Source organism: Bos taurus, chromosome 23 (genome assembly GCF_002263795.3).
Source record: "Bos taurus isolate L1 Dominette 01449 registration number 42190680 breed Hereford chromosome 23, ARS-UCD2.0, whole genome shotgun sequence".
NCBI lineage: Eukaryota > Metazoa > Chordata > Mammalia > Artiodactyla > Bovidae > Bos > Bos taurus.
The window spans coordinates 50,416,271-50,436,152 of NC_037350.1; the positions used below are offsets into that span (position 1 = coordinate 50,416,271).

The 19,882-nt window shown below is 55.5% G+C and overlaps 1 protein-coding gene across 4 annotated transcripts in view; it reads left to right on the top strand.

Moving 5' to 3' along the window:
* Positions 1-19,882, top strand: part of SLC22A23 (solute carrier family 22 member 23) — a 135,749-nt gene that overhangs the window by 90,670 nt on the left and 25,197 nt on the right. For all 4 annotated transcript variants that reach the window (XM_005223883.5, XM_005223884.4, XM_059880429.1 and 1 more), the window contains 1 exon segment: positions 9,973-10,141. In XM_005223883.5, coding sequence (XP_005223940.2) covers positions 9,973-10,141 — 169 coding nt within the window.

A 19,882-nucleotide genomic window follows, 5' to 3' on the forward strand; every position in this document is an offset into this window, starting at 1 on the left:
GTCACTAAGGCATGTCTGACTCTGCAAACCCATGGACTATAGTCCATCAGGCTTCCCTGTCCTTCACTGTCTCCTGGAGCTTACTCAAACTCACATCCATCGAGTCGGTAATGCCATCCAACCGTCTCTCCTCTGTCGTCCCCTTCTCCCACCTTCAATCTTTCTCAGCATCAGGGTCTTTTCCAGTGAGTCAGTTCTTCACATCAGGTGGCCAAAGTATTGGAGCTTCAGCATCAGTGCTTCCAATGAATATTCAGAACTGATTTCCTTTAGGATGGACTGGCTGGATCTCCTTGCAGTATAAAAAGTAGGCTTTTGGAAGAAAATCTTAAGTTTAACGGAAAAGCTATAACTCGATAGCAGAACTTTCCCAAACTTTCAGTCTCTGTCCTATACCTGGCATGTCCTCCCAGCCCGAGAGGAGGGCTGCTCACTGGGAATCTCCTTCCACTGCAGCTCACAGAGGCCCTTGGACGGGTGGGCCTGCCTGGGGCCTGGACACGGGGCTCGCTCTTCACAAAGAGCTGGAACTCGTGGGCACCATATGACCCCTGACTGCACAGCAGGCTGTTTTGAAGGGTATGAAATGGTCAGAACGGGTGTGTGTGTGTGTGTGTGTGAGAGAGAGAAAGAGATGAGAAGCCCTGTGCTCACAAAAAGCGTGAAAGATGGGGCTCCCAGCCATTCACTGTTGTCCCTGAAGAAGGAACATGGTCTGAAGACGCTGCTCTGTTAAGTAGGATTGCTGACAATCAGGCTCCCCTGGTGGTCCAGTGGTTAAGAATCCGCCTTGCAATGCAGGGGAGATGGGTTCGATCTCTGAGCTGGGAAGACCCCGCCCGCTGCGGAGCACCTAGCCCGGGGCTGCTGAAGCCCGCGGGCCCTGGAGCTCACACTCCACGAGAACCCTCGCACCGCAGCTAGAGGGGACCCGCACTCTCCGCCGCTGGAGAAAGCCCACGGGCTGCAGCGAGGACCCACTGCCACCAAAAGAGAAACAAAACCTTTTATTAAACTTAAAAAAATTACAAAGAATCTACAGTGCCTCCCCGCTGCCTTTAAAAATACTAAATGTGTCCCTTCCAGGTGGATCCCATCAAACCCACAGACAGGCTCCGGGACCTCACCCACCCTCCCATCCTGGGGCCGTCCTTTCCCCGAGGCCCATCTGTGTCCACGAGGCCTGCATCTGCTGTGAGAGGCGTCTTTTCTCTTTTCACGTGGGCCCTGGGAAACCTTCCTCACCTTTAAACAATGGATCACTTAGAAAGGCCCTTCCTCGTGCTGCAGGTAGAATTCTCTGCTCTTGAGAAGTTGCCGTTCTTTGAAAAGTCCCCAACTTTCACAAGCGGTAGGAGCTTTTCCAGAGGTTGGTTTGTTTCGCGGTTACCTGGAACTAAGGGGGCGTTTGGGAGCGGCCCATGCCGCCCCAGGGCTGTTGGGCCACATCCCAGAGTGGCTGTTAGTCGGAGGTGCTGCGCCGGGCGCGGGGGAAGGCGCTGGGAGCCCGCCTCGGTCACCCGGCCGGCCAGCGCATCCTGTGCCTTCACACCGGTAGCATGAGCGTGTTGGGTACCCAGCTCCAGGCCACCAGGCTGGTCTGGAGGGTGGAGAGTCCACCCGTGTCCTCGCTTGTTCCCCCCACCGCCACCTGTCCTGGACAACGCTGTTCCCGTTGGGAAGGAGTGGCCAGCAGGCGGACTCACAGATACAGGCCTGTGTAATCTCAGGCCTACAGACGGAGGCCAGCTTCGGGGCGGGTGTCCCCCAAGGTCCTGAGCTGGAAAAGCTGAGGCTTGGCCCCAGAGGACTGGGGCTGGGGCTTGGGAAGCCGGTGCGCCTGGTGAGGGACGGTCAGCATCTCCCCAGGACCTGGTGCCAGGTCACACGTCAGGGAGAGGAGGGCAGGGGAAGGAACACTGGCTTCATTTTTATAAAACTGGGGCAGGACCCTGGTTGGCAGGAGGCTGACTTGGATTTTAGTTGTGGTGGGAAGGAGGGCCACACAGCCGTCCTGGCACCTTGGGGTGACTGGACAGTCTGTCCCGTGAGCCTTCCGGCCCCTCTGTGGGCGTGCTGGCAGGGCAGGCCTGGGTTGGTGGTGAACGCTGCCCTCCACATCCTGGCTGCAGCTCCTGAAGGCGCTGCCTCGGGTAGCCGATGCCCGCTGGGAGCCATGGGGTGGCAAGGGGGCAGCCGTGACGAGTAGGCTGCCAGCTCCTCTGTGGTCAGGGGTCCTTGCGTCTATAGGACCCTCCTGCCCACGTGGGAAGGGGCTCAGCAGACGCTGCAGGCCCTGGCGTACCAGGTCCTGGGCTCCCGTGGAAACGTGCGGCTCCTTCCTTTTGTGGTTTTATGTCCGCGTTTGCTGAGCATCTGCTCGGTGCCGGATGCAGTGCTGGATGTGAAGAGGGGCCAGACGGGAGCGGGCTGGTTGCTCCCAGTCTCTGCAACCTGACTTTCCCTGTGAATGACTCCAGCTGGCTGGCAGCACGCGGCAGACCCAGCCCAGCTGCGTTGCCAGTGACCCAGACAGGGATTTATTTCCTAATTGAATTTAAAGGCCTTTGAACAGAGAGGGCAAGCTGCGATTTGCCACAGGCCCACCCTCACACCGGGCCAGTTTTGCACGTTTCTTACCTGCCTGGCATTTGGCTCCGCCCGCCCTGGTGGGTGTTCTCTGAGTTTCCTTTCATCTGAAATAGGCTGACGGTTGAACTTCTTTGCAACCCCAGGTCTTTTATGCCTCTGCCTGCCTTGCCCTTGGGATACTGGGAGAACTCTTTTCTTCAGTGGGAAAAAAAAATGACATGCATGGCGAGGGGAACAAGAAGCACCCAGTCTCCCCGAGGCCTGCGGGCCACCTGGTGCTGTGAGCCGCGTGCAGCCTTGGTCTGTGTTATTTTCCGTGCGCCCGGGCTGCGGTGCTGTTGGTTGTTCTTCAGTCGCTAAGTCGTGTCCAACTCTTTGCAACCCCATGGACTGTAGCACAGCAGGCTTCCCTGTCCTTCACCATCTCCTGGAGTTTGCGCAAACTCATGTCCATCGAGTCAGTGATGCCATCAAACCATCGCATCCTCTCTTGCCCCCTTTTCCTCCTGCCTTCACGCCTTCCCAGCATCACGGCCTTTTCCAATGAGCCAGCTATTCACACAGGCGGCCAAAGTATTGGAGCTTCAGCTTCAGCATCAGTCCTTCCAATGGGTATTCAGTGTTGATTTCCTTTAGGATGGACTGGTTGCATCTCCTTGCCGTCCAAGGGACTCTCAAGAGCCTTCTCTAGCACCGCAATTTGAAAGCATCAGTTCTTCGGCACTCAGCCTTCTTTATGATCCAACTCTCACATCTGTACGTGATGACTAGAAAAACCATAGCTTTAAATAACTGTACAGACTTTTGTCAGCACAGTGATGTCTCTGCTTTTTAGTATGCTCTCCAGGTTTGTCATAGCTTTCTTTCCAAGAAGCAAGTGTCTTTTAATTTCGTGGCTGCAATCACCATCTGCAGTGATTTTGGAGTCCAAGAAAAGAAAATCTGTTTTCACTTTTTCCCCATGTATTTGCTATGAAGTGATGGGACTGGATGCCACGATCTTAGTTTTTTGAATCCTGAGTTTCAAGCCAGCTTTTTCACTCTCCTCTTTCACCCTTAACCAGAGGCTCCTTAGTTCCTCTTTCCTTTCTGCCATTAGAGTGGTATCATTTGCATATCTGAGGTTGTTGATATTTGTCCCAGCAAAATGCTGCAAAGGAGACTGTACTTAATCTCAGGGTTGAGATGCGTAAACCTCTCCCTCCAGTGTTCAGAACGCTGGGTTTTCAAGTGTGGTCCCTGAGCCAGCAGCGCCTGCATCACCTGGGAACGTGTTAGAAACACAATATTGGATATTAAATATATTACATAAATTCAATGAAGACTTTAAACATGGTCTACATAAAAAAATTGTTTTAAAAATGTAGACATAAGAGAAATGGGAAGGTAAGAAGAAGAGAAAAATAAAAAAGGAAGAACTTGTTTAGAAAGACTACCTTGCTAAGAATTCTTCCCTATTTAGGAAAAATCTGCCAAAGAGTAGAGGACATTCATTGTTACCAGGTATTATACAGCAATGATACTCTGACCTCAGGTTGAGATATCTTTACCGTAAACCCAACCCGCTAATTTCCTGATTGCTTGTCAAGCTCATAAAGGAACAAAGCCAACAATGCTGATGAAGAGAAATAAAAGCTGGGTGATCCTCCCGGGGAGCTGTGTGCCACTGATGTGGGGCAGGGTTGGACCCATTAACTTAGGACTCCTCTCTTCGGCCACATTCCTCTGAGGTGCCAAATCTGACGCCTCTGGGGCCTCTGTTTGCTTGGATGTCTCGTCTAATTATGGAAACACGATTGGTCCACAAGTGTGGCTTCGACCCATGGAATGGATGGTGTGAAACAGCGTGAGCATTGAGGATATCACTTTGGAACCGGCAGCTGGAAGCCTGGGTGGTGGTTCCTGAACTCTGTTCTGGATGTGAAAATCACCCATCCCGTTTCTGCTTCTTCACTCAGCTTGAAAACACTCAGCAGGCCCGAAACGCCAGGATTTCAATGCACTCGAGCCCGTTTTGCTGTTTCAGGTCACTTCTCTTCTTGGGTTATTTTCCTCTTATTAAAGAACTGGTGGCACGGTGTTCACTGAAGTGCTTACGCGTGTACGCTGAGCGGCAGCCACTGGTTTTAAACAGAAGCGTTCCCTGAGCAGAACACTTAAATCCTTCTCCCTCCTTTGGAGTAATTATAATGTTCATTCAAAGAAGCATAAGGTGGTGGAAAGAACCCGCGACCTGGGAAGGACACTGGGCTCTGTGGCTAATGCCTCGCAGCCGGCTTTGCGGCGGTGTCTCCTGCACGTGATCAGCGTGTGGCTCTGTGAGCCTCGTGAGATCCCGCACGAGACCGGCTTCTGCGGGTTGACTGGCGCGTCTCGGCCCCCGTGACCCTGACAGGCTCCATCGCGGGACTCTAAGACGCGGGAGCGCAGGCATTCCCGCTGGGCCCTCCAGGAAGAGCCCGCCCTGCCGTCCTCACGTGACAGACGCCCGAGCCCCGGCGGCTCCTTCCCAGGCTCTGGGCCAGGGCCGTGGGCATCTTCAGGTGGGCCCAGCCCCAGGAGCTGAGATCCTGGCAGGTCCCACTGAGAGGCCAGAGCCACCAGGGGCTCTGCTTGGAGGCTCCCTGCGGCCCAGAGCAGGGGCAGACACACAGGGGCAGGGACACGGCTTCAGTTCCTGCTTTGTTCCCTCTTTACCACGTGATCCTGGACAAGCCGCTTCATCACCCTGGGCTTTAGGGTCCTCGTGTAAAGTGAAAGTCACTCAGTCGTGCCTTATCTTTGCGACCCCATGGACTATACGGTCCATGGAATTCTCCAGGCCAAAATACTGGAGTGGGTAGCCTATCCCTTCTCCAGCAGATCTTCCCAACCCAGGGATAGAAAAACGATTATTAAAAACAGCACTTACACTAGTTTATGCTGAGTCACAATATGACTCTTTGTGACCCCATGAACTGTAGCCCTCCAGACTCCTCTGTCCATGGGATTCTCCAGGCAAGAATACTGGAGAGGGTTGCCATTTCCTTCTCCAGGGGATCTTCCTGACCCGGGGATCAAACCCACATCTCTTACATCTTCTGCGTTGGCAGGAGGGTTCTTTACCACTAGCACCAGCTGGGAAGCCCACTTACACTAGATCTCAATATAAAGTAAAAAGTTTTTTAAAAAATAAACTTCATTTGAAATATTACAGTAGGAATGTATGTTATAAATGACTTAGTTTCATATTGTCTGTCGTTGAATATTTGATGAGAGTCCAAATAGTGAACACTTAATTGAATTTAAGGAACAAATCATTGTGTACTGACTATAACAATTTTGTGGCTTGATAAAAATAATTTACTTAATTCCTATCTTTTAAACAACAGTGTCTGTAAGATACTGTGCTGGACACCATAAAATTGACAAACCAGATGTCCTTCTGAAAAACTGAACAAAATCAGTACCTCCATCAGAGAGTTGAGCAGATCGAGTGAGTTTAATACCTGAAAAATGCCCGCCTACGCATTCAGCCCCAGGGACGGGGAGCCTGCCTCAGCCCAGCGCTGAAGATCCTGCGGCCTGGCGGGTGAGCTGTGTGGTTCTTCCGCATTTGAGCATTAAACGTCTGCGTCAGCGCGTCTGGCAGACACTGGAACGCGATTTGTAGGAAATATTGATGTTTCTATATTTTTTATTTTCTTTTCCTCTAAATGGAGGCAGTTTTAACCATTCCACTGGGTTGGCAGGTCCTAAATTGAGAGGAAAAGGAAGTTTTCCGGGGACAGGGAAGATAATCGCAGCCTTCTGCGCTTACGCCCTCGAGTGCTATTTGAGTCCCCATGACTGGCGATTTCGGACGCTCCTGCTATAATAAGGAATTCCACAATGACATGTGGCAAGTCTGTCTTTCGCGGCTCTGGGGGCCCCGTGTCCTCAGCCGGGATGGTAATTAGTGAGTGGAGTGTCCCCTTCCGGGCCAGCACGGTGAGCGGCAGGAAGCAAGGGAGAGGAGAGGGGCCCGCAGGTGTCGGGGGGCAGCGGCCAGAGAGCGACACCCCTTGCGCGGGGAGGAGCCCAGCTCCAGAGGGGCAGCAGCACCCCAAGGCTGGGGGCCAGGCGAGGGGCCGGGGCCGCTCCCTGGGCCGCCGTCCTCCTCCTCTGGGTGGTTTCTCTCCAGCAGCTCCTGAGCTGCTGGGCTGGTAAGAGGCGGCTGGAGGACGGGGCGCAGGGTGGAGGACGCGCGTCTGCACCAGGCCCTTGGCCGGCTCGCCCCTCCGTGGGTGCGGCCGAGCGCTCCACAGTGCCCTGTGCTTTGACGGACTTCTCGTTCCATGCCCGGTCTGAGCCTGCGGTCTGCAGGGACGACAGCCTGGTGCGGCAGCTAGACGTGCGTCACTGTGCGGCTGACACATGTCACCGACTTCGTGGGCCAGGAGGGGGTAGCACGGAGAGGCCGGGCGACTTCGCGCCGCCGTGGGCTGTATGGGCCCCGCCTCCCCTGCCGCCCCCCCGCGGCCTCCTCCTCCTGCGCAGGCGCGCTCCTGCGTTACTGCCGACCCCCGCCCGGAAAAACCCCGAAGATTCATTCCAGAGAAGCCGGGAACACTGCGTGATCTCAGGAAAACGTCGACCCCCTGCCTTCCTGCAATAAGTGCACAGGAAGTCTATTTACAATATATTTAAGAGAGAATGAGGGTCCGGAGCGCCCGTATGCAGCCCTGGGCCCGGCCTCTCTCGGGAGAACCGTCCACCGGAACCCCACTGGCTGCGGGGACTCGGGGACTCACGCTCTGCAGAATGCCTTCCTCTCCTCACCTCAGAAAAGCTGATTTCTCATCGTCCAAAAGGAACATGTGATTAATGGCAAACCTGAAGTGCCTGCGGTTCTTTGATAATTGCTTTTTTAAAAAACATCTTTACAGCCACGCTTCAGAGCAGAGTTACTTTCAGGCAGTTTGGAAGCAGTCCTGGTGAGTCAAGGCAGAAGGTCGTTGTCTGCAGGTGTCATCCGCGTGTCCTTACATCAGATCGCTGTGTTTTTCCACTGCCCCAGCAGGAAGGTTAAAATACCATGGACCTGCTGGGATGCTCTACGTTTTGCTACCTGGGAGAAAGTAAAACCTCTGCTAGCGTTCGTAGCAAACAGCAGCCCTGGAGAGGTCCGGAAATTATGTTACTTATTCAGCTCTCATCGATGTGTGTCTGGGAGGCAAAAACATTTCTCCCGCTGGGGGTGATGCTTAACGGTTTGGGGGAAACGGTGAGCCATCGCCTCTCCCTGAGGCATCTGGGGATCTAGTTAAAGTGCAGACGTGCTCCTGCGGGTCTGGGCGGAGCCCGAGGCTCTGTGTCTCTAAGGAGCTCCCAGGTGGCGCTGCTGCTTCCGGCCCAGGTAGCCAGGAGTTAGAGACCCTCGGGCCACTCTGAGAGCAAAGAGAGACCCTCTAGAAGGCACACCCTGGCAATGTAACCCTAATAGAGGAGCCGGCTGCAGCGAGGGGAGAGGGCGGAGTCAGATTGTGGACTCACACACGTGGAGGGGCAAAGCGCCTTTGTGATCCACAAACCTCGACCCAGGTTCGGGGCGTTACCTGTGACCCTGGGTGTGTCAGTGAGTGATGCAGATTGGTATGTGGGACCAGACGTCCCCAAGTGATCCGGGGGAACCACGGCAGCTGCAGATGTTTGCTTACTGCATGGTGAAATTAAAGAGCCAGGCAGGGAAGGGGAAAACTGCCAGCTGTGTGCAGGGCCCCAGGACGTGAAGCCGTGGTTACCTCTCTGGCTCTGTTTGTAGGTTCCCCGGGTGGCCAGGTGCTCAATTTTCTCATCTGGCCTGAGCCAGTGCTGAGCCTCAGAGCATCACACTTGCCCTGGCTGATGCTGAGTTCTGGTTCCCATAGCAACACATCTTCTGCTCCTGCTTAGTACATGAAAACTGGAACTTGCCACTTACTGTCAGTCCTTTCTAAAAGACCCTGATCTCTTTCTTATTTTTAAGCACAGAAATGCCAGATCTGGGGTGAATACCCAAGCCATGCTAAGAAGTAATCCTTTACTGAACCTGACCCTGGCACTGAAAGTTACGGCATCACAGTGAACGGTCAGGAGAGGGCTGTTTGGTCCTGTTTTCTTCATTAAATGGCAAAGGATCTTTATCAGCAGGGCCAGGTTTCTCTCACCCACGGACAGCTGTGAGGGTGACCTGTTTGTGGCAGGGCGGAGGTAGAGACTCTGACGACTCTGGTTTCTTCTGTGTGTGAGCTGGTGGAGGTGTTGGCTGGCATACCACTTGATCCTTGTTAGCGCCGATTCCATCCTTGTGACCGAATGTGATTCTCCTGTTCCCCCCTCATCTGCTTCCCTTCTTGCTACGTTTTTACTTCTGACCTCTGCTCTGAGCTCTGGACAACCGGCAGGGGGGTCTGTAGCCACTGACCCACCATCTGGGGACACAGGCATGAGAAGGAGTATCTCCTGAGGGTCTTTCTTCTGCTTTTTTAAAAATTCATTTTAACGACACTTTTTAAAAAAAAAAAATAAAAGCAAACTTTAGGAAATCCTGCAAATTGTTGACGAAGAATAGCAAACAGACTACATGCTCTATAGGGGCAACATGTATGAAACCCAGCTGCGTGTTCTAGTACTGGGGACTTTATTACAGGAGTTCATGCAGTGGGTGGGCACCGGCTGTCCCTTGGATGCTACAGTTCAAGGTTTGGGGACCATCTGCTTTACTCAAGGTCAGATTAAGAGCATAGATTCTTGTAAACAGGAGGGACTATGATGACCTTGACATTTATTGAAGGCAGACACTGTGTTTTTGGAGCTTCAAAGGTGAATCAGACCTGCCCCTGCTGGCAGAGCCGGCATCTGAGAGGGCTGCATGGGAAGCCCAGGGCGGGGGGCGGGGGGGCAGTGGAGTTCCAAGGGCGGTGGGGAGCGGGGGGCTTCAGTGAGTTTTACCCTTAGGAGATGCAGTCTGCTTCATGGTCTGCTTCCTGTCTGGTTCAGAAGAAAGGCTGGGTGTGGCTGATCTGACTTGGGCTCACCTGGGAGCAGGTTGCCTGGAACTCAGGGTCCAGGGGGGCAGTGAAGGGGGGGCTTGGAGGACTTCCTGCGCCCTGAGCGGAGGTGGGGAGGGTGCAGGGCAGAGGCAGAGGAAGGGCAGCAGAGGGCCTGGGGGCTGCGAGTGAAGTCACGCTCCGTCTTGTCCGAAGCAGCGTCTCCTATCCTGGCCGCTCTCCGTCCCTGTGTTCTTCTGCCGAGACTTGCCCTGCGACCCTTCACGCTGGGGACCCAAGCTCATCCAGCTGTTGAAAAACAAGCATCTCGGCCAGAAAGGGGACAGGCGGGCTGGGCGCTCACGGCTCTCTCGTCCCTTCTGTGTTGCAGGAATAGAGCTGTGCCCCCCGGGGAAGCGATTCATGATCACGATGGTGGCGAGCCTCGTGGCCACGGCGGGGCAGCTCCTCATGCCGGGGCTGGCCGCCCTGTGCCGGGACTGGCAGGTGCTGCAGGCGTTCATCATCTGCCCCTTCCTGCTCATGCTGCTGTACTGGTCGTGAGTATCCACCCCGCCCGCCTTGGCCCCAGACTGCCCCCAGGTTCAGCCCGTGGCTCCTAATGAGGGAGTTTCTCTCTTTTTTTAAAAAACTTCCTCTTCTAAATGTTTCACCTTGCAAAACATTCTAACATACACGAATGTAGACGGAGGAGCAGGACAGGCCCCGGGCGCCCCCTCTGTCCCCATCATCTGGCTGGGCTCCCCCAATGCCGGACATTCTGACATAGCTTTCCCGAATGGGCTTCCGAAGGGCAGGGTCCCATGTTGGAAGGAGGAAACCTGTTTGACGATGTTCAGGAGAGGTTTGGCAGAGCCCCTCCCCGTCTCCTCTGGGTGAGGGTTGGGCAGACTCCGGCCCACTGTCCGTGTCTGTAAATAAAGTTTTATTGGAACACGGCCATGTTCACGTGTTTCCACCTCTGTCATCCATGACCGCTCTCATGCCATGCTGTCAGAGTTGAGCAGGTAAGACCAAGACGATGTGGCAAAGTCCGGAACATTTACTCTCTGGTGTCTTGCAGGGGTTTGACCACCCCTTGTCCTGGAGGAGTCCACTAGGGCTTTTAGAACCGCATGTAACTTTTAGTGTTTGGCTTGGTGATTTTAGGGGAAAAAAGCAAGTGAACACACTGGCCTGGGGGTATGACCTGTCAACTAGAGGCTTTTAAACTCCTCAGGGGATTAATGTTTAGCCAAAGTTGAAAAACCACCGCCCTTCGATAGAAGTGTTTACACAGAAAATGAGCGTTGTACCCGTTCCGGAAAAGCCTTTTTTCTCTCTTTCCTTCCCTCCCATCCCACTTACGTGCCAAACTCCACCCCCGCCCCAGCCCCGAGTATGAGACACCAGAGAGGTTTTCACCACCAGCTCTGCTGTGTTCCTGTTACTTAGTTACTAATGAAAACCGGTTTCTGGCCAGAAGTCAGTTGTGTCTTTGCTTTAAGTGTTCACTGTGGCCGAGACAGGTATTAATCGGGCCTCCTTTCCTAAGCCGCCAGAGAGGGGAAGAAAGCGGCCGACTTTCAGCTCAGTAGGCTGGCCCATCTTCACCTGCCAGTGGAGCCCCCGGCAGAGCGGTCGTGTGGCCTGGACTCAGGTGGCCTTCCTCAAGAGCCGGGTTCCCGCTCAGGGTGTCCGCAGAGTCGGGCAGCAGTGGGGAGGAGGCCAGATGAGGTAAGGGCCACCCTCCAGGAGGCCGCCCTCGGGCCAAGGCCAGCCTCCCCGGCCGGCCCAGGGCTGGACGGCTCCGCTCCCGCAGGAGCCCGCGTGTCTCAGGACGTCCTGCTCTTTCCGGCAGGGCTGTAAGAGGCGAAGAAAGAAACCGTTCCCCAAGGCAGGATGGAGTGGGCAGCCCTTCCTTTTTTCACCTAAGGAGGCCTTTCCTGGTCACTCTCTTGCTGCGCCCAGGGTTGGCTTCACTTGGCTTGGAATTCCAGGACATTTCCTTACTTAACACTTGCTCGCATCTCATTTGTGTCAACACAAATGGCAAGCCCTGTACAAACAGTAGGTGGGTCAGGCTGGGCATTTCATGGCCCCATTGTACAGAAGGCAAAACTGAGGACACCCGCGGGCCCTCGAGCCAAGGGCTGTGCTGTCTACTGCCCTCAGCCTCGGTGCCTCATCCCTGACCTCCCCACCACTGAGAGGAGCCCGCCGCCCCGCACGTCCACCCTGCAGTCAGGAACACCCCGCCCCCCACCCCCATTGGAATCTTCCCTGCCTCCACAGCTCCCAGGGGCAGTGGTGCTATCTGCCACCCCGGGGGGCTGGAGGCCCGGGCATCCACCCGGCCTCTCGGAGACTCAGACGCCTGTGAGGACAGGCAGCGGCGTCTCCATCAGCGCCAGGCTCCGAGGCTCCGCCCAGGCTCTGCTCCCACCTGTCGCAGGTAGGAGGGCTCCTGATGGGGAGAAGTGGCCCGGAGGGGTTTCCTAGAGCAGGTCTGGGGGCCCAGCTCCCGTGCCAAGTGCTAGAGGATTTATCTTATTTTTTATTTTCAATTTTAAAAATACATCAAGATTTAATGACAGGCAAGGTTAAAAAAAATTCGTTTATGTGAATACATTATAAAACCTAAAGATGTTCTTTGAAACACACAAATGTAAAAACAAAACTTGATGGTGAAAAGGGCACCCAGGGTGCTTTGATAAGTGAGGAGTGTGTGTGGACAGACAGATGGGCGGCGTCCGGACACACGGACGCCGTGTGGTTCCCGCCTGGGCGCCCCAGCTTTGAGGTGGACCCGCTCCACCCCAGTCAGCTGCTCTCGTCGACGTCGGGACCCCCGAGGCACCTGGCGCGCGTCTGGCCTGAGCAGCGCTGGCACATCGCAGCTGCTGCTGTTGCTGTTGGCACACCCCCTTCCAGGGGTGCAGGCCTGCAGGCGTGGGGGGCCAGTCGAGGGAACCGCGGTCCGCCCTGCCCACAGCCCTCCGAAGCTCCAGGGGCATCACTGGCTTTTAAAGGCCACTGAAGTGCCCCCTCTTTTTTGTCTCCTGATGAGCACCCTTCCACCCTCTGCTGCAGGAGGAGCTTCCTCACTCCCGAAGCATGAACTGGCCTCGGGAGGGCAGGAGCTGAAGCCAGCCAGCACGCCCGACTGTTGGTGACAAAAATATTGAAAGTCACTCTAATTTAAGAACCAGTATTTATATGCGGTCTGGGTGCCTGGCAGCGTGCCTGGTGCTTTGGAGCAACTCTGAGGAGCAGGTGTGTGAACAGAGGCCGTAAACCAGAGTCCATCCTAAAGGAAATCCACTGAATATTCATTGGAAGGACTGATGCTGAAGCTGAACCTCCAAAACTCTGGCCACCTGATGCGAAGAGCCAACTCATTGGAAAAGACCCTGATGCTGGGACAGATTAAAGGCAGGAGGAGACGGGGACGACAAAGGATGAGATGGTTGGATGGCATCACTGACTCAGTGGACATGGGTTTGAGTAAACTCCGGGAGATGGTGAAGGACAGGAAAGCCTGACATGCTGTAGTCCATGGGGTCGCAGAGTCGGACACAACTGAGTGACTGAACAACAACAAAAGCAGAGCACACGATACAGAGTCCCCGGAACTCGGGGTGAGTGTGGCGCACGGAGGCGAGTGCAGATGAAGGTCTGGTCCAGATGGAGGCTGGGAGCTTCCAGACACACCCTAGGTAAGAGGCTGCTTCAACTGATGACGGACACAGTGTTGATCCAGGGCAGGAAAGAGGGTACCGGGGCCCGCGCCCGGGACAGCATTCAAGCAGGAGTGACACAGAGGCCGCCGCAGGGCATCTGAGCCAGAAAGGGGCCCAGGGCTCTGGGTGAGCCCCCGCCCGGGGCTGAGGTCTCACGCCCTGTCTGCACTTAGAACTGAGGCCCCAGGAGGAAGCCGGCCCTTGGAGCGTCAGTGATGACAGGACTGGAGGGTCTCCACGCTGGCAGGGCCTCACTCAGCTCCATACCTGGCTGACTGCCCCGGGCCCTGGGCAGGGAGGATTCACCCTTGAGACGCTGGCACCTGGAAATTTGCAATACACGGACCGGAGTGTTCCTCCAAATTCCTATCGCTGTCCATGGCTGGAAGCTGATGGAGAAACCATGGACGCTCACTGGACTCTCGGGGTCAGACATGAAAGTCCCACGGGGAATCGCTGGATCCAAGACCCACGTGGAAGGAGAGTCTCACCAAGGGGACCCATCACCGAGGCCAGACAGTACACATCAGGGAGTCTGTGTCTCGGGAAGTCTGTGAAACAGAGCACACCGACCGAGAAGTGAATTCACCTCCTGTGCTAACCGGTCGCCCTTCCCTGCACCGAATGCGGTTCCAGGCACGAGGGCCTCTGAGTACAGCCTGTGCTCATGGTTGTTGGGGGGTGAGGAGGGCCATGGCCCGAGCCAGTGATGCGCTTTCCAAAAAGCAGCATGAGGAGAAATGGGACAAAGCCACGGGAAGGAGGAGCTCGGGGTAGCCTGTCTGAGGAAATGGGCCTTGCTGAGATTAAGTGATCAGAAAGAGGAGATCGGACCAGGTTCTGCGTGGAGACGTGGTCCCGGCAGATGAGAGCTGGGCAGAAGCTGGCTGCATGTGGCTGGCCAGGCTGCAGCCTTTGAGCGTGCGGGTCGTGTGACCAGAGTCTGGGGGCTGAGCGTGCTCCAGAGAGCGGCTGTATTCGGGGGTCCAGGTGTGCGCTCACTGAGCACGTTGGGGAGAGTGCGGGCTACACGATCAGGAAGGTGTGCACAGAAGACGTGGCCTTGGCTGGCCTGGGGGGTTTCCCTGCGGAGAGTGACCCGGGACCGAGGAGGTGCTGGCGAAAGCTGGCTGTGCGGCATCTCTGCCTGCAGGGCTCGGGGGAGACCCAGGAGGAAGGGTTCCCAGAGACGGTGCACATGCTCTGTCACGCTCCCGGAATGTCGCTGCTCGCTGTCGCCCCCTGAGGAGCATCTCTGCGGGAGCCGAGCCCCGGGATGGTTTGTGAGCAGGAGCGTGGGCACGTCCGTCTGCCTCGGGCCCGGCGTGCGCCGGGGGCGCTGTTTGTGTCCGTCGCTCAGTCGTGTCCCACTCTCTGCGACCCCGTGGACTGTAGCCCGCCAGGCCTCTCTGTCCACAGCATTCTCCAGGCAAGAAGACTGGGGTGGGCTGCCATTTCCTTCTCCAGGGGATCTTCCCAATCCAGGGATTGAACCCGAGTCTCTTGCATCTCCTGCATTGGCGAGTGGATTCTTTACCACTAGCGCAGCAATTCAGCGAGGTCCCCGGGGAGGCCTCTGCTGAGACAGCGCACCCACGCTTCTTCAGGGAGTATCTGCCAGGTGTTGGGCCCACTGTCCACACACACACACACACACACACACTCCCGCCTCGTGGAGAAGCAGCTTTTCAGGGAGGGGAGCCTCGGGTACCTCCTGCGAGGCAGGCACGCCATCAGGTCTGGCGACTTGAACGTGTCTTCAAGTTTTCAGGAAGCGCTTTTCCCGAGATCAGTCCTAGGCTCCGGTCTGCGAGGCTGTGTTAACCTGATATTCTCGGATTAGGTCCAAGCTGGTGGTTGGTGGGATTACCCCTGGTTTTCGCCAGGGAAACCAGGACATCAAAAAGCTGCCCTAAAAACACTCACAAGTGTGGAGAGCCATTAAAAGCTGGTTTGCGAGTGTCAGTGGTTCTCAGAGTGTGGCCTGGACTGTCACCACCACGGGGCCCACCCCAGACCGCTTGGGTCCGAATGTCCAAGGGTGGTTTAGGAAGCCCGCCAGGAAGGCTGTCGGCTCGAGTCCCAGGGGGCTGCTGTGCGCCAGGCTGCCCCGTGAGAAGGAACAGCCAGCCGTCTGCTTACGGGACGAGGGGCCTGGTCCGACAAAGATGCTGACTAGGTGTGAAAGGAGACACGTGTCGGCTGTGACAGCACACCCTTCTTGTAGGAAGGGGTTCTTGGTTCTGCCGGACGTGAGCAGGTGCCAGCCTTGGGGTCTGTGAGATGCCACGCAGGACCTGCTGCCCAGTGCGGTCCCTGTGGGTCCTCTCAGACGGCGGACGTTGCAGGCATTCCTGGAACCGGTAGAAGACACAGAAGCCTCGGTACCGAATCCAGCGATTTTATCTGCTCTGTGAGAACGTATCCCCAGGCGCAGGCATGTCTGGGAGTCTCCAGCTGTGGCCCGTGGCGGCATCTGCTGGGAGGGCAAGGGCCCACCCTGCCCACCTGCCCTGGCACCCATGTGTCCCTCACCCCGCAGGGAACCTGGGCGTGGTCTCCCTTCATGACCCCCAGGCTCCCAGCCAAGTCCCTGCATCGAACGGGGTCTCCCCAAGACTCGCCTGTTGGACGCATGGCGTGAGCTGCCTTGAGAAGGTTCAAGACGTGTGAAGGTACGGGATTACCGACCGAGCACTGCCGGCACTCAGGGAGACCTGGGACGCGTCCAGGAGAGCAGGAGGGAGTCACCCCTGCGGGAACACGGAGGCCTGAGAGGAGGCTCTCGCAGCCCTGGGAACAGTGGAGAACAAGCAGTCTGTCCATCCCTCAGAGGGAAGGTGAACCCTGACACCGCGGCCATCCAAGTGGGCTGGCCTGGGCACTCGCTGGAGGAGAAGTACTTAAAACCCTCGGGCACGTGGTGTGTGCTACAAGCAACCTTAATTTTTAAAAATTTCAAGAAACAAGCAATTGTAAAGCATTTGAAGGGTCTCATGTTAGATAAATATCCTGAAAAAAAATGATTAACAATTCCAATAGATAAGCACTCCTAAATATTACTTGGCTCTTTTAAATACCGCCGGAACTACTCTGACCAGAATAATACTGATTTTTAACATTTCTTGAGGGTCTGCTCGGAGTCAGATGCTGCCCAGCACTTTCTGTGACTCAGACCCTCTGGAGGAGGTTCCAGGGCAGATGGAGAAACTGAGGCAGAGAGAGATTGGATGGAGAAACTGAGGCAGAGAGAGATTGGCCCATCTCTGGTCTACCGGCCGAGGTCAAGGCCCGCAGTGACTCCTGAGCCAGCATGAGGACCGAACATGTGCATCCCAGCATTGGTTTGTCTTGCCCACTCTCACCACGGGAACAAAACACCTTCCTGCATCAAGAGGAAATTTATTTCAATGTGTGTGTTGGTCTCTCGGCCGTGTCCGACTCCACGACCCCACGGACTGTAGCCCGCCAGGCGCCTCTGTCCATGGGATTCTCCAGGCAAGAATACTGGAGTGGATTGCCATTCCCTTCTCCAGAGGATCTTCCCATCCCAGGGATGGAACCCTGGTCTGCTGCACTGCAGGCAGGTTTTTTACAACGGGGTCAAAATAACACTATGCAGACATAAAACAAAGGCCTCAGGACGCCCTGCACCCCAGGAAGGAAACCCGACTCAGTTACACCTTCACCAGAGGCTGGGCCCCACGGGACAACGTTTTCCTCCCAGGAAAGTGGAAGAAGTGAGTCATAAAAGACACGTTGCCTCTGGGAGCTCGATCGACTGCAGTGATTATTTGTACAGCTTGTCAGATAGTTAATTTAAAGAGAGTTTCAGGAAACTGGCAACAAAAACAGCCAAAAATGTTTTAGTCAAATCCCGCGTGTGCTCAGTCACTCAGTCCTGTCCGACTCTTTCGACCCCGTGGACCGTAGCCCCCCAGGCTCCTCTGTTCATTGGGTTTCCCAGGCAGGAACACTGGAGTGGGTTGCCATGTCCTTCTCCAGGAAGTCATCCTGGCCCAGGGATTGACCCCACCGCGTCTCGTGCATCTCCTGCATTATCAGCAGGTGGATTCTTTTCCCCTGTGTCGCCTGGGACACCCATCAAATCCTGTGTATGTATGTGAAAGTCACTCAGCTGTGTCCGACTCTTTGAGACCCCGTGGACTATACAGTCCATGGAATTCTCCAGGTCAGAATACCGGAGTGGGCAGCCGTTCCTTTCTCCAGGGGATCTTCCCAACCCAGGAATGGAACCCAGGTCTCCCACATTGCAGGCAGATTCTTTACCATCTGAGCCACCAGGGAAGCCCCATGAAATCCCGATTGTCTGTAAATTATCTGGATGGGGAAGATTAGGTAACACTGACAAAGGCAGTTGGACACGAGAGTGGTGGCCATGTGTCAGTCATAAGCACCCGATGAACAGATCAGGATGCTCTCTAAATTGGGGTTTGGGGGATTTGCTGATGGGTGGAATTTTCAGGAGCCCTCAGGCTAGAGGCAGCCCCATTTTTGCCTTCTGAGTAGGCAGAGATTATGTAAAATAATAGGAAGCCCTGCAGTCAACTGAAACGTTTCCAAGTAGATGTGGAGAGAGGCTGCCAGTCTGAAGTGAGGCACCACCGCAGGGTCTGGCCTCGATTCCAAACGCCAGCGGTGCTGACCCCGGAGCCACACCATGGCCCAGTGCCTGGCCTGTGCTCCAGTATTCCGCCCTGATACCCTGCCCACCATGGGAAAGCCAGGGGTCGCTTAAGACCAGCTTGGGAATCTCGGAGGCTGGGGCCAGGCCGAGCTCAGGCAGTGTGCGTGCGTGTGTGTGCTGCGTGCATGTGTGTGCTGCATGCATGTGTGTGCGTGCGTGTGTGTGTGCATGCGTGTGTGTGCGTGTGTGTGCTGTGTGCATGTGTGTGTGCGTGTGTGCGTGTGCTGTGTGCATGTGTGTGTGCATGCATGTGTGTGCGTGCGTGTGCATGCGTGTGTGTGCATGCGTGTGCTGCGTGTGTGTGTGCATGCGTGTGTGCATGTGTGTGTGCTGCATGTGTGTGCATGTGTGTGTGCTGCGTGAATGTGTGTGCTGTGTGAATGTGTGTGCTGCGTGCGTGTGTGTGCATGTGTGTGTGCTGCATGTGTGTGCATGTGTGTGTGCTGCGTGAATGTGTGTGTGCGCTGCGTGCGTGTGTGTGCGTGCATGTGTGTGCTGCATGCGTGTGCGTGTGTTGCTGCATGTGTGTGCGTGCATGTGTGCGTGCGTGTGCTGCATGTGTGTGCATGCATGTGTGTGCTGCGTGCATGTGTGTGCTGTGTGAGTGTGTGTGTGCGTGCGTGTGCCGCATGCGTGTGTGCTGCGTGTGTGTGCATGTGTGTGTGTGCTGCGTGCATGTGTGTGCTGTGAATGTGTGTGTGCATGTGTGTGCTGCATGTGTGTGTGTGTTGTGTGCAGGTACGTGTGTGTTGTGTGGTGTGTTACGTGTGCATGTGTGTTGTGGCAGTGGCAGGGTGGAGCTGTTGGCGGCCGGCAGATATTAGGGAAGTGGCCTTCTGGTGACAGGTGTGCAGGGACAGCTGCTAAGTGCCTGCCCGGCTGGCAACTGGCAAGAATCCCTGGATGGATCGAGTGGCCGGGTCCAAGCCTCCTTCGGTCGCTGAAGGCCCTCCAGCAAAGCCCACAACAGCCCCACATGAGGGTGGGTCCTGGCAGGAGATGGGAGGCCTCTCCAGTCCTTGCGACTGTCCCTTTGGGATCGGCCGAGGTGTGACACAACAGGCCGCCTCCCGGAGCTGGGTCTGCAGTCACGGCGAGCCATCAGGGTTCTGTTTGTGGCCTCGATGATCATCCCGAGGGGATCGAGATTGCAGCCACAGGCCAGGGGGCGAGGGGCTGCTCCCCACGGGGTCCACGAGGCTCCCTGTAACAGGCGGCTTGTTCAGAGGAGCTGATGGAATTCCAGTTAGAAAAAGAAGGACACACAGGCTCTGCTCCTTCTGCCCACTTACCTTCTCACATCATTTCTCAGCACATTTTATTTTTATCATTGGCAAAAATGCTAAATTAATTCCCCTGCAGTATTACGTTTGAATGCCCACGTGTCTATCACTTTCTGCGGCCTGATCACCTTTCGCATGAATCAATTAGTAAACGGAGCCCAAAGAAGGGAGTCCAAGGAAGTGGAGGAAATGAGTCTAGATGAATTCCAAGTAACCCCTGTCTCGAGCGGGAACTGAGGAACATTTTAAATGTACCCCAGCTGTTCCACGCTGCGGTCCATTCAGAGGTGCCGAACCTTTAAAAGCCCAGCTGCGAAGGCATCTTAGGGACTGACTCCACCCATCCTGGCAGAACCTAAAGCAGCATTGGAATATCTGTTCCATGCACTGCGTGAGCAACACCTTTTTTAACTTCCAGAAAGAGGCAACAGTCACCACAAGCCCTCTTGAAATGAATTAGAATGTTGGAGCCAGGGAAGCCTTGGTGTCACGACACACCGTCACCCCATTCCACAGATGGGGAAACAGAGGCCTGGGGGTGAGGGGACTTGCCCAAGGTCACAAAAC